Raw genomic sequence first — 13,516 nt, forward strand, 5'->3', positions numbered from 1 at the left:
CGTCACATCACCTGGAGTCGAGCCAGGGCGCTGCTGAGCGCGCCCACGGGCTCCTGGTTCTTGCCGTTGTACTGGGTGGGCAGTGACACCTGCTGGTTGTCGTTCAGGATGACGATCATGTTGGTGTCCAGGAACCCCGCGTGGTTCATGGCCTCGTAAGCCATGCCCCCCGTGATGGCCCCGTCCCCAATGACCGCGATGCAGTTGTTGGCGCGGCCCTTGCGGTCGCGCCCCACCGCCATGCCCAGGGCCGCGGAGACGGAGGTGCTGGAGTGCCCCGCGCCAAAGGGGTCGTACACTGACTCGGCGCGCCGCGTGAAGCCCGACAGCCCGCCCTGCTGGCGGATGGTGTGCATGCGCGCGCGCCGCCCCGTCAGCATCTTATGGATGTAGGCCTGGTGCCCCACGTCCCACACGATGCGGTCCTCGGGCGTGTTGAACACGTGGTGCAGCGCCACGGTCAGCTCCACCACACCCAGGCTGGACCCCAGGTGGCCCCCCGTCTTGGCCACCGTGTGAATCAGGTCGGCGCGCAGCTCCTTGCACAGCTGCTGCAGCTGGCGTGAGTTGAAGTTCTTGATGTGCACGGGGAAGGCCACCGTGTCCAGCAGCGGCGTGGGCGGGCCCGCACCCGCCCAGTCCGCCAGCTCGTCGGTGGAGATCTTGTCCCAGGCCACGCCCTCGGCGGAGGAGGGCTGCTCCTCACCGCCCCCCATGGTCCGCGCCACGGGGCAGGGGGCGGACCGCCGGGCGGGGCGCACGCGGCGGGACGGGCGGGCCGCCGGCAGGGAGGGGCGGGCACCTGCAGGGGTGGGGGATGATGGGTTAGAGTGGGCGGAAATGGTCGCCACGGCATAGGGGAGGGAGGGAGGTGCTGGGTTCAAGGAGGCACCAGAGTAGCTGGCTTGACCACGTGGCATGCAGGGGCACACAGGACTAGAGAGGCTGGGTCCACCAGGGGCACACCCTGCCCGGCCTCCACCAGCGCAGGACCCAGCGCAACCCTTCCGCACCGGTCTGTAGGGCACGAGTGTTCATGCCGGCCTGTGTGCATGGAGGGGTGGAGGGGAGGGTGGTCGATCACATGCGCATACCCCTCCGACCGGACTCCCGGCCAGAACAGTGTCAAGCACGGAAGCTCTGCGACCTACAACCTCCACCCGTACCAGCGAGAACTGCATGGCGACTCTGTCAATGTGGTAGAAGTTCAGCTGCGGGGTGAATTGGGGGACATGCAGGCACCGCGCGGTTCGAAACGTTCAAAGGGTGGCCAGTCGCGCGGCGGGGAGTTGTCGAGATTCCTAGCACAGGGGGCCTAAACGAGGAACTTATCAGTTGAATCTCATAGAAATAACACAATGACTCGTGCATGCGTGGCGTTTGCAAGGTCCTGCAACCCGACAACCTGTCATAATCTTCTGCGGATGAAGCTGCTCAGGTCCCTCAATGTCGCAGTACCGATCCGGGGGTACTGCCCCTACGTTTTGCCGGGCGCCAAATTCTCGCCCATTGCACCGCATGCATGGGCGAGCGGGTGGACCTAGTAAGGACATGCAGGAGATAGGCTTGTTGGATGAATGTGTTTTTCATATTGAGCAACGCTGTATTCTCCTGATACTGGGTAGCCCGGTCCCTGCTGCTCGCCAAGGACCACTGTCGCTGCGGCGAAACAGGGAGTCACCCCGCCGTTGCTCAGCCAAAGCGCCGCGCACATGATCTAGAACAGGGGCTGAACGCTCAGCGCCCTGTACCATGGACTACGAGGCGGGTACTTACCAGAAACTGCCCATCAAGCAGTACCCAGCTAGGGAGCTAGGGGAGACTGCCGAGGGCCGCTACTGGCGCAGATTCCTTTCCCCCGCAACAGCGAAGCAGGTGCGTGTCGAGGGCATAGAAAAGGGGTGTGGTGAATTGATTCAATAACCTCTCCTCTCGAGGGAGGTATTGACTTTGAGGAGATAGAGGACGCCGCTCCCTGTGCTGAAAAGGGAAGTGTCGTGGCCTGCAGGCCATCCGCATATCTGTGTGTGGCTTCACCACAGCGCCGACCCTCAACCTAGGCCCATCACCACTGCCACAGGCTGGGGCCGTCAACTATCTAGAGTTCTGCCCCGTGCGACCATACAACCTCGCCGTCACCTCCTCCACACGGGTGCATGGCGAGGGTTGGGGTGGGATGCCGACCTGATTCTTCGGCAGTGAGCCAATCGTATGGGGACTGGAGCGCATGTAGATGCACTGGCCACGCTCCTGGGTGACTGTGCTTGTTGCAGCAAGCATTGCTGCACATGCAAGGGCCTTTTTTGTCCACCCACGGCGATCAACACGTTTCAAACGCCCGGGCATCCCTTGGCCTAACAAGTCTACCCCACCCCACCCTCACCCCCCACCCCGTGTAGGTGCTGGTCTACGATGGCGCCACCCGCTCCCTACACCGTACCATCAACCGCTTCAAGGACAAGGCCTACTCCGCGTCCTGGCGCGCCGACGGCAAGCTGCTGGTCGCCGGAGGCCAGGACGGCATCGTCCAGCTCTTTGACGTCGGCTCCCGCTCCCTGCTGCGTCAGTTCAAGGCGCACAAGCGCCCCGTGCACGTCGCCCGCTTTGACCCCGGGCGCATGCATGTGCTGTCCGGCGGCGACGACGCCACCGTGCGCTGGTGGGATGTTTCCGAGGGCAAGCAGGTGTCGCGCTGGGAGGGGCACTCCGACTACGTCCGCGCCGCGGCGGTGAACCCCGCCGCGCACGGGACGTGGGCCACCGGCGGCTACGACCATGTCTGCAAGGTATGGGACGCGCGCAGCGCGCAGAGCGTGCTCAGCGTGGACCACGGCGCGCCCATCGAGGCCGTCGCCTTCTTCCCCTCGGGTGTGTGTGTGTTTGGGGGGGGAGGCCCAGCGGGGCCCTGGGGAGGCCGCGGAGGGGACTGAGTGGGTTGAACCCTGAATGGCATCGATCCAATACTGGACCATGCGTGTCGTGGTTTCCAAGGGATCCTAACGCCACGTTCTGAAGCCCTGACACACACCCTGAACTCCTGCAGGCTCGGTGCTGGTGACTGCGGGCGGGACGCAGGTCAGGGTGTGGGACCTGTTTGGGGGCGGCCGGGAGCTGGCCTGCTTGAGCAATCACCAGAAGACGGTGACGTGTGTCACGGTGTCGCCCAACGCGGGCCCCGACTCCAGCGCTGCGCCTCGCCTCCTCACTGGAGCCCTGGACGGCCATCTCAAGGCGAGCGTTCGTGAAGGGGTGGGAGGGAGGGGATTTCGCCGTGCGCATCGTGCGCTGTTGGCTGGTGGGATCCGACAGGGGTGTCGCCATTGGATTGTCTTCGCCTCGCTGATTCTCCTCGGTGCTCCTCCCGCGGTTGGACCCATCTCGGGCGAGTGGATGCATCAGAGACCAGCAGCCGCAGAGGAAAATGCTGCAGACACCCGCTCGTCCCAGTCCATGTCGATGGGCAGCCCTGCAAGGGGTGCTGCCTACATTTACCCCCAACCCACCACCCACTCGCCCCCTGGTCAGGTGTACGAGCTGGAGAGGTTCCAGGTGACGCACATCCAAAAGTACCCCGGCCCCATCCTGAGCCTGGGGCTGTCGGGCGACGCCGGACTGCTGGCTGTGGGACTTGCAGACGGTACCCTCACCGTGAGGAAGCACGCCAAGCCACGCGCAGACCCTGCCAAGGCGGGCATCCTCGTCGGCCGACGAAGCAGGTGGGGGCCGAGTTTGTGAGGGGTGTTGATGCAGGCCAGCCTTGGGCGCACTCAGCGGCACCTGAGCCCCCCCTCCCCCTTGCTCCTCATCGTCCTCATGTGTTGTCATGGCATTGTTCACTCGCGCTCCACATCCCAACTGTGCAGGAGGGCCCCAGCCCTGACCGCGGCGACCTACCGGTACTTCATTCGTGGCCAGTCCTCAAAGGCAGCAGCCAAGGACTCGGTTATCGCAGCTGAACGCAAGGTGGGTGGGTAGGTGTGATGCGATGCAGTTTTCTGTTTCTCTACCTTGCAGCAGCAATTGTGTTGCTGTGGTGCATCAAAGTCCTTGGGAGGCCAAGGGTTTAAGTGCAGCGGACTGTGGGTAAGGGGTGATGTGCAGTCCCGGGTGAAGGGAAAATAGACGTTACTGCAGTGCCCCCCTTCCCTCCCCACCACCATGCAGGCCGCTCTGGCCACGCACGACAAGTTCCTGCGCAAGTTTAGGTACAGGGATGCCCTGGACGCCGCGCTCTCCACACGGCGAGCCGAGGTGCGCGCCCAAGCGTGCCCACGATAGAGTTGCCCCAGGCGTGTAACCTTGACCTGTCCCCTGTTCCCTTATCAACGTCCCCCGCCAGCTGCCACTCCACCAGCGCAACCCTGCCCGCCTCCCGCTACTCGCGACAGACACAGCCCCCCCATCAACCCCTCAATAACGCCACCTTTGTCCCAGGTGGTCGCGAGTGTGGTGGAGGAGCTGGCGGCGCGGGGGGGCCTATCCTCCGCCCTGAGCTCCAGGGACGCGGCTGGCCTGGGCCCCCTCCTGGACCACATGCGGCGCAACATCAACGACCCGAGGCACGCGCCACAGCTGGCGGCGCTGGCCCACCGCCTGCTGGACGTGTATGGTGGGTCGGAGGCGCTGACGGGGATGCTGCCGGCGCTGACGCTGCTGCTGGAAAGGGTGGAGCTGGAGCTGCGGGCACAGGACGGGCTGACCCGGGTACAGGGCATGCTGGGGCCCCTGCTCGCGGCCTCGGTGGGAGCATGCTGACTGGGGTCAGGGTCGCCGTGCTTGGGCATACTGTAAAGCATTGAAGTGAGCCACAGCGCAGGCTGGACAGATACTGTCGATGCTGGGACGCTTGGGAGCATACCTACCTCCTCTAGCATGGGCCGGACTTTCTGTGAGGCAGAAACGACATGCAAGTTCGAATCAACCAAATTTGTTGCACAGATGGGCAGGGATGGCGTGTCAGTCCCAAGATTTGTGATCACCAGATACGCCAACCGACGTGCCCCCGCCGCACTTTCTTTGGGACCCATCCATCCAAAAACACAGAAGTGCATCAACACGAGAGGTACAGCGCGGAAATATAGGGCCCAGCGCCATTTGGTACACGCCAAGCCAGACCAGCCCGACGTAACTACAAGAATAAAGCATGAGTGCTGTAGTGTCCACGCGAGCATGGCAAGCCCTGCCTGCCCGGCCAACGCAGGTGGGCGGATGGGTGGTCACCGGCAGCTCGGCGCCGGGCGATCCGCCCTTCTGGAACCGACCATGGTCCCCCTCACATGTTCCATGCAGGCATTTCAGCGCCGAATCCATGCAGCACGCGTCTGTGCTCCAGGTGGGCATGGAGGATCCGGGCAGCCGGACGAATCTGCGCCACACCCAGGGAGGTGGCTTCGGGAGGCCGACAACATGCCCGCGCCCGGCTTACAACCCCATGGCCCCCCTCCACAGGCGTTACAAGGGCCTCCGCGATCCCAGCGCGGGGCCCCACCACCCCCCAGGCGGCTGCCACGCTGGCCCCCATGCAGGAGCCCCCTGCAGCTGCCCCGGCTACGCCCCAGCCCGCCGGCCTCTCTGACGAGGAGCGTGCCGCACTGGCCCAGAAGCTGGGCTACCGCACCATAGGCAAGGATCTCCCGGAGGACGTGACCCTGGTGCAGGTAATAAAGTCCATGCCCCCAGAGGTGTTTGAGATCAACCCCTGGAGGGCATGGAGCGCCGTCGGCATCACCCTCGTGTCGGCGGCCGTCAGCCTCTACCTGATCAGCATCTCCCCCTGGTACCTGCTGCCCTTTGCATGGGCCCTGGCTGGGACGGCGTTCACAGGGGTGAGTTGCTCCAGAATGTTCCAAGATGGGGGGCTGATGCGTTTTATGCGTGGGCCAGACTCTTGTCATTCCCTCCACCATGTGTTTGGCAGCTGTCTTTGCGACCCACTATTTAAGAGGGCAACTGTGCATCGATGGCCTTTATTGACAACCCCTCCTCCCTCATTTCACATCTCTTAGTTCTTCGTCATCGGGCACGATGCCGGGCACCGCGCCTTCAGCAAGAACCGGTTGCTGGAGGACATCGTGGGCACCCTCATGTTTGCCCCCCTCATCTACCCCTTTGAGCCATGGCGCATCAAGCACAACCACCACCATGCCCACACCAACAAGTGAGTGGTTTTTGGGAAGGGCCGGGACTGGTGTTCCCCATGGATGCATTGGATTCCTGGAATGGGGACCTCTCGCAGGCTGGAGCTGATGGGGCTTGAAGTAAAGCTGAGGGCCAGGAGGGATTCTACAGTTCCCTGCACCACCCTCTGCTCTCATCCCTCCTCCCTCTGACGCCTGTCGCCATCTGCAGGTTGGTCGAGGACACCGCCTGGCACCCCATCATGCCCGAGCTCGCGGCCACCTGGTCCTCAAGTGGGTGCTGGGTGCTCGGTGGGGATCCTGATCCACTCGTCCTCGTGCGGCGTGTCGTCCGGATGCCTTCCCCACCCTCGGTGTTGCTGTGTCGCGCGGCTGTCCCCGACACCCAACGAAACCCCTGTGTCAACCCCCCCCTCACTCCATGCCCTCTCTCCCTCCCTGTTCTACACAGGCAAGCGCGCGTTCTGGAAGCTGGCCCTGGGCTCGCCCGTCAAGTGCTGGGCCTCCATCGGCCACTGGCTACTCTGGCACTTTGACGCCAGCAAGTTCACCGCCAAGCAGATGCCGCGCGTGCTGGTCTCATGGGCGGCGGTGGCCGCCTTTGCCGGGTTGGCCCTCCCCGCGCTGGTCGCCACCACGGGCTGGGCGGGGCTGGTCAAGTACTGGCTCATGCCCTGGCTGGGCTATCACTTCTGGATGAGCACCTTCACGCTGGTGCACCACACTGCGCAGCACATCCCCTTCAAGCCCGCGGAGAGCTGGAATGCGGCCCAGGCCCAGCTGGCGGGCACGGTGCACTGCGACTACCCCTGGCTGGTGGAGTTCCTGTGCCACGACATCTCGGTGCACGTCCCTCACCACGTGAACTCCAAGATCCCCTGGTACAACCTGCGCGCCGCCAACGAGTCCCTGCGAACCAACTGGGGCCAGTACATGACCGAGGCGCGGTTCAACTGGCGCATGATGAAGAACATCTTCACCGAGCTGCATGAGTACGACGAGGCCAACAACTACCGGCCCTTTGACGCCGAAGCGGAGAGGCCCGACGCCTTCCTGGAGGCCCAGCGCAAGCTGCTGCCGGACAGCATGTGAAGGAGGGGAGAGGAGTCTGGGAGGGCGCTGGGCAGTCCACAGCAGAGCAATGGTGAGCGGGGGTACGCAGCGGCGCCCAACCCGGGACGACCGCCGCCTGGCGGGGTGGCGCATGGGCCAGGATCTCGCTCAGGGCCCCAGAAGCTGTCCAAGGCGATAACGAAGCCTGGCGGCTACATCCTCTCGCGTGCCCACGCTACCCCAGCCCCCAACACAGAGCTCTCTTCATTACGGGGATTTGTTTCCCCAGCCCCCCTCATATTATTTGTATGAAGCATTCATTTCGTTTCCTGGAGCGTCTGGGGGTGGGCTGTGGTGTTTGCGGCAGAGTGCTTGCTGGGGTGTCCCACCCCGTTAGCCCCTTGCCAGGGTGCGTCTTCCGGACACGCCTCGCCTTCCCCTGCACCTTTATCCAAGCACTGGCTTTCACTTTGCTTGATCCCCGACTCCCTGAGGAGGCGGGACTGTACACAGAGCACACCTGGCATGTGGTGGGAGGGGAATGGGCGAAAGGGGCGATCCACCGCCGCACTTCTGAGCCAAGACACAGGCCCCAGCGTCGATCCCCCACAGCATGGGATGCTCTGTTCCCTGTGTGTCCACCAAGAGACACTCTCCCAAGCTCTCCTTCACACCGGTCGATCAGGCAGTGCCTGCCCTCACCCTTCCGCGCCGAGGATCTGGCGCCCGGCCCACGTCTCCCCCGGCTTCAAAATAACAGGGTCCCGGGCGGCATGCGCCACCTCGATGCACAAGAAACCGTGCCAGTCGCTGAGGTCCGCCATGCCCGAGGCCTTGGCCCCATCCGGGTTCCACACCACGACGTCGGGGAAGCCCTGCTTGGCCAGCGTCAGGGTGCGGCGGCCATCAGCCCCATCCTCCAGGACCAGCCGGTCGGGGGCCTGGACATACAGCCTGTCCACCTGGCAGGGGGGAGGACTGGTGGGAAGGGTGATGGGCAGCTTGGGCGGCGAGACCGCTCGGGGTTGCATGTGCACCAGCAGCTTGGATGGGCCACACGTTGGACCGGCGGGGTGTGCAGAGATTGTCCAGCTGAGGGCTCGCAGGAAAGGGCATGTGAAGTGTAGGGAGGTGCTCACTCCACATCCCACTGATGCACAAAAACCCACCTCGGACTGGATCCTGACGACCTCCTCCTCCTCCTCGGTGAGGGCCTGGCCCGGGCGCGTGTTGTCCTGGTACAGGAGGGCCCTGAGGCCCCGCAACCCCGTGGCTCTGATGTCGCGCACGGCAAGGTAGGTGTGCAGGGCGGTGGTGAAGGGGAGGTTTGAGTCGCCGCGATTCGTGACTCTCAGCTCCTGGGTCATGGTCTCATGCCCCAGTCTGACCTGGACAAGGGGCAGGGAGGGTGCTGGTGGGTAGGCGTGGGTGCATGCACGCATGACTGCTCAGATGGCATGCTCCAGCTTGCATGGCAGAGAGTCCAAGAAGGAGTTCCATCAGCTTCGCATGACCAAGGAGTGTGACACGCCTCTGTGAACTCCCCATCGCACCTGAACACTTTTGTTCGCAGAGTGTGCAAACCAAGGTTCTCACGCACACCAGATAACAACCAGGCGCACACACACCTCCATCTCCAGGTGGAAGGCAGATGTCCAGCCGGCAGGAAGTGCCGCGGACGTCTCGTCCAGGGAGAAGACCACGGAAGCGGACTCGCAGCTGGCAAGGGTCCATGTGGATGTTCGTGCGAATCCATGCTGCTGGGTAAGCGGTCCCCGCATCGCAAACTGGGGCCAACAGATGGGAACACCCCCACGAATGGCTGAACCCGCCTGGTACTTGGCCTTGCTGCTGACAAAAAGCCTCTCCTGCGGGGGGTGCAGGAGATGCTGTGTGGCAGCAGACAGTGTTCAAAGATATGCATGTCGTGAGATGGCTGAGGTAAGGGATTGAATGCACGATCAGGGAGGGGTGCAAGGTAGGCATCTAATTTGCATGGAGGAGCCACCTGAATATGACCCTTGAGTCAAACAAGTGGTGGCCGTCCACCTTACTTGATTTTGCTTGCCCCTCACTACATCATTCACCGTCGCCCAAACACTCCTTACGCAGATATCACACTCACTACTCCGTCTGGCGTGATCCACGAGGTCAGGGTGGCTCCTTGTGCGTGAATCTTGGCGCTGGATCCATCTGGTCCCTGAAGCTCCACCACCAGCAGGGGATTGGGGGACGCCATGATTACAGGGAGGGACGACGAGCGCAGACGGATCACAGCTGGATTTCACAGCGATGTTCGCCTAGGTCGACGAAAATATTGTGTGATCGCCAACGGAATGCTCTTTGCGAGTCCAAACATTGATTTTGAGCGCCAAAATCATGTAAGTGGACCTTCACTCGGTGTTAGAAGCAGGTCATCCATGGAGTTCCCATATGTCCTCAAGATTTATTGATGCAAGTACCACATGCCAGATCCACTTGCGTGCATGTTGCTGGAAAGGATGACGTACTCCGTGCCCTCGAAAATCTTTCCCACTCTGCCTTCCTCCCACTGTTGTGGGAAACCTTTAGAGAAACTCGGAAATCTGCTGCCAAACTTTTGTGCTAGGGGCTAGTCTACCGGAGAATGTCGGGTGCTGCCAAGGTCGCCAGGACCGCCTCGCGCGCGGTCCGCTCCTTCACATCTAGCTCCAAGGCCGCTTCCGGAGGTCACGTACGTCTGGGTATCGGTCGTCAGATGTTGAATCTGTCGCGTGGCGGGGTCACAGTTGTTCAGCCTCTTCCCGCCCCCTGCGCAGCACGAGCCCGACTACGTCCATGCCCCCTCTATGTACAACCTGCCCGCCGTGAGTCATCAGAGGGAGGGTGTACGTGACAGCAGGATGCAGCGCGCTCTACAACGTGGCTATTGGGGCGGTGGTCTCTCTGTGATACCTCTCAACATGATGAATCCCAACAGTTCTGCCTGTTCCTCAACCACAGATGAAGAACCGCAAACTGAAGTTTGGTCTCAGCGTGGGTGGTGTTGTGGCCCTCGGCATCGCGCTCCCAGTGGTGAGTCGTGGGGAGCACACGTCCAGTGACTCACGCGCGATATGGGCTGGGGTGATTGGAAGCAGGGTAGTGGGCTTCCGGCATGCTGCTGAGGATTTTGCGGATGCGAGTGTGACCAAGCACTCAATCACACCACTCCACTAAACCAACTCTTGCAGATTGCATGCCAGTGGCAGGTAGGGTTGCGAGACCTTTCGGTGGGGCTAAAATGTGTATGACAGTGTTCCAAGCACCTGGACTGTCTTTCGGGGGAGGATTGCGCTCCTCTGTCCCCTACTCTGCTGTCCATTCATGCCAGCCTGTCACTGATCACTTCTCTCCTCCCGTTTGCTGCAGCAAATTCGCGCTCGTGGATAAACATCCCGTCCTAGACTGCGTACAAGGTACTTGCTGTAAATGCCACATGTGGCTCCCAGATTGAAGAAGAGAAGGGAATTTGGAGCACGACTAAGGTGTCTGGTTTGCACAGGGCCTCACGACCTGCATTGCTCAATGAAGGCCAGGGTGACCTTCTCAGCCTCAGCCTCGGTGGGGGCACTTTCAAGCTCGCTCTCTGCAAGATGGGAGTTCAGGGGAAAGGTGGCTGATGAAGGGAGCAACCAATAAGTCGTGGTCACTACGCGCGCACATGGCGGCCAGACAAGGTACCCACCGAGACGGGCGCCAGGCCCCCCTTCCGTCCAGTGGATGAGCGTGGGGATGACGCGCAGTTTGGTACGGCTATCCTGGCGGAGGGCATGATCTGGGGACCTCCACTCAGGCTTGTCACCCACTGCCACACGCAACAGCGCTCCTCCGGACTTGCTCACAGCCTGCTCCACTCCCTTATTGGTCCGGAGACAGTCACCACACCACGAGCCTATGTTTAAAGATGGTCGAGCGTGAATTTCGTTGAAGGGAGCCCTTAGTTCTTACGTCGGGAGAATGGCTCCTGAGCACCTTGGAAGTGGACAAAGTGGGGGCCAGTCCGGGCCAAGAGGGACTTCAGTCCAGTGTCAAAGGTCGCTGTGGCGCACGACAACATTTTGTATTAAGATGTGGAGCCCTAAGGGATGTGGGCGCAGAATAAGGCCAATGGGGAGGGGGTGACTTGCAGAGGTCGCTGTGAGTCAGCAAGACGTTTTGGTCGACTGTGATGCGCCAAGGTACGTGGAGCTGGCGTCGGCGACAGACCCGACAAAGGCAATCCCAAATTTCGACCAGGCACGGAGGGTGCCTGTTACAGATGTCATCATGCTCTGTGCAAATTTGTTCAGGCTTCCGGACCCGCGTTCCGATGGACAGCATTGCGTATCTCTCCGCTCCCAGGCGATGCCCGCCCGGGACAGATTAATCGCCAGGTCAGCTTGATGCAAGGAGTTCTGGAATTCGTTGCATCATTCACGCATATGTTGCCATGTTCAAATTAATCCCACATTCAGTCTAACAAGAGGACGATGGCATGGAAGGCAGTGGCCTCGGTGAGCGACGGGCTTTCAGGGCATACACCCAACATTGTATTTTAACCATCACCTTGTGCAAAGATGCTTCACTTCACATTCCTCACCGCAGTTCCTGGACGGGTTGTCGGTGACCGCCATTTCTCGTCGACTCGACAACCGCAAGCTGCAGCTAGAGCTCGACACACAGAGACTCTTTCTCCTCACGACCCACTACCGATCACCAGACCTCCAAGGTCAGCAAAAGAGCCATGTTTGCCCGCAATTACTCGTGAACGTGATTCATGACACTTTGTCGAGGGCCTGCCGCCGCATTTCCCATAAGCAGTCTCTCGTAAAGGAGTCCAGTTTTGCATGGCCTTCCACAGGTGCATCCCCAGAGGCTTACGCCGAGGAGCTGGCCCGTCGGGGCACCGCACTTGCCTTTGAGGTGAGGACGCTGGACCTGCCGGAGTGTTAGTATGGTGAAGGATGGTTTCCATATTTTCCGCCTGATTTTGTGATATAGAAGACTGTGGGTCGTCTTCCCTCTCCACTACCTGACACACCTCTGCCTTGTCCTCAGGGCATGCGTAGGGCAGTGGCTGACAATCTCCAGACACAGCTAGAGACACTGACAGCAGGCCTGCATGCTATAAACCCCGACTCTGCGGCAGCAGCCAGGCTGAGCTTGCCACAAGAACAAGGATCTGGCGCAGGAAGGCCCAAGAGATTTGGTCTGGGCTCCCTCAGTCATGATGCCCAGCCGCATGAGCATACACAAGGACCCCCCTCCCCCATCCTTGACCCTCCGACTCCCACATTTGCGCTGGACATTGCTCCCAGCAGCATCCAGCATGCATCCGCGGGCCGAGGCGTGTGGCTGCGTGGCCATGCTGCCACGGGACAGGTAATCACCTGCTGTTGATGGCTGAGAGAAAGAGTGTATTGCAGATGCCTGTGTGCATGGTAGGGTTCCCCAATGGGTCCTGTCACTACTTTCTTCCTTACAGATTCAAATACAATGGCGGAGCGGTCATTCTTCCTGAATATTTGTTGCTTAGCGTAGCTTCAGCCGCCAATGCGGTGGTCTCGCCGGCATGTTCGATCCGAGGCGGCCACCCTTCAATGCAAATATCCCTCACAACCTTGGTCCCCTCAGATAGTGGCGCTGTATCCCGGCGTAGCGTACAGGCCGCTTCATCATCGTGCAATTCCTGGCTACCCAATGGTGGGTCGGGACAACGAATTCCTCCTCTCACGCTTTGACGGTGTGGCGCTGGACGGCAAGCCATGGGGCCTTGGGGCTGCGCTTGAAAGACGGTGGCCCCCCCTCCCGCCTCACAACCTCGCTGAGGAGGCACTTGGCTGCCTAGAGGCAAGACCTGGGAGTTGCCATTAGGATGGGGGAGGGGGAGGGCGGGGGCATGCCTGTTTCTCAATGGTATTATTCCCTGGAGTGTCCGACATACCCAGGTGCATGATCAGGCAATCCAAGGCCTGATCTTTCGGCATTGTGGCTCTTACCCACAATTCCCTTGTCAAACTGTCATCGTCGAACCCTCCCCCACATCCGCGCAGGGTGTGAACAACCTCGCGGCCGGGCACCTGGTAAATCATCCCCCAGCAGGCACCCTGCCGAATGTTGCTGTTGCAAGTTTTGACTGGCATACCCCAGGTGAGGCTAGTCTGGCAATGGCAATCTTACGGGGCTGGAATGGGAGAGCCCTGCCTCAGAAAGGGGTGACGGTCCTTGAAGTCACTGGCATTCACCGCCCGGCCTGACACCAGGCTGCTGAGCTGTGCTGTCTGGATGACTGACAGCAAGTACCGGGACACAGCTTCACCGAGTCC

The 13,516-nt window shown here is 61.3% G+C and overlaps 5 protein-coding genes across 5 annotated transcripts in view; 3 read left to right on the plus strand and 2 right to left on the minus strand.

The window, feature by feature from the left end:
- Positions 1–1,181, minus strand: part of F751_3770 (1-deoxy-D-xylulose-5-phosphate synthase 1, chloroplastic) — a gene marked incomplete at both ends in the record, with an annotated part of 4,074 nt that extends 2,893 nt beyond the window's left edge. Inside the window, 3 exons of the mRNA XM_011399344.1 lie at positions 12–695; positions 967–1,044; positions 1,167–1,181. Of these exons, the coding sequence (XP_011397646.1) occupies positions 12–695; positions 967–1,044; positions 1,167–1,181 (777 nt within the window). The remainder of the gene's footprint in view (positions 1–11; positions 696–966; positions 1,045–1,166) is intronic.
- A 571-nt stretch (positions 1,182–1,752) lies between these two features.
- Positions 1,753–4,755, plus strand: F751_3771 (U3 small nucleolar RNA-associated protein 15-like protein; the record flags this gene model as incomplete). The annotated part of the gene is made up of 8 exons (XM_011399345.1): positions 1,753–1,875; positions 2,081–2,152; positions 2,400–2,868; positions 3,044–3,249; positions 3,526–3,716; positions 3,864–3,963; positions 4,165–4,251; positions 4,435–4,755. 8 exons carry the CDS (start codon positions 1,753–1,755, stop codon positions 4,753–4,755), a joined length of 1,569 nt encoding a protein of 522 aa, XP_011397647.1.
- A 764-nt stretch (positions 4,756–5,519) lies between these two features.
- Positions 5,520–7,229, plus strand: F751_3772 (Omega-6 fatty acid desaturase, chloroplastic; the record flags this gene model as incomplete). Its single annotated transcript, XM_011399346.1, has 4 exons — positions 5,520–5,825; positions 6,006–6,157; positions 6,349–6,410; positions 6,589–7,229. The coding sequence occupies 4 exons, from the start codon at positions 5,520–5,522 to the stop codon at positions 7,227–7,229; spliced, it is 1,161 nt and encodes a 386-aa protein (XP_011397648.1).
- A 659-nt stretch (positions 7,230–7,888) lies between these two features.
- On the minus strand, positions 7,889–9,429 carry F751_3773 (Putative glucose-6-phosphate 1-epimerase; the record flags this gene model as incomplete). Its single annotated transcript, XM_011399347.1, has 4 exons — positions 7,889–8,152; positions 8,360–8,578; positions 8,819–9,058; positions 9,316–9,429. 4 exons carry the CDS (start codon positions 9,427–9,429, stop codon positions 7,889–7,891), a joined length of 837 nt encoding a protein of 278 aa, XP_011397649.1.
- Positions 9,430–9,816: 387 nt separating this feature from the next.
- On the plus strand, positions 9,817–10,462 carry F751_3774 (hypothetical protein; the record flags this gene model as incomplete). Its single annotated transcript, XM_011399348.1, has 4 exons — positions 9,817–9,903; positions 9,989–10,036; positions 10,173–10,244; positions 10,403–10,462. 4 exons carry the CDS (start codon positions 9,817–9,819, stop codon positions 10,460–10,462), a joined length of 267 nt encoding a protein of 88 aa, XP_011397650.1.
- Between the last annotated feature and the right edge of the window lie 3,054 nt (positions 10,463–13,516).

The sequence above is a fragment of the Auxenochlorella protothecoides genome, assembly GCF_000733215.1.
Source record: "Auxenochlorella protothecoides strain 0710 unplaced genomic scaffold scaffold40, whole genome shotgun sequence".
In the NCBI taxonomy this organism is placed as follows: domain Eukaryota; kingdom Viridiplantae; phylum Chlorophyta; class Trebouxiophyceae; order Chlorellales; family Chlorellaceae; genus Auxenochlorella; species Auxenochlorella protothecoides.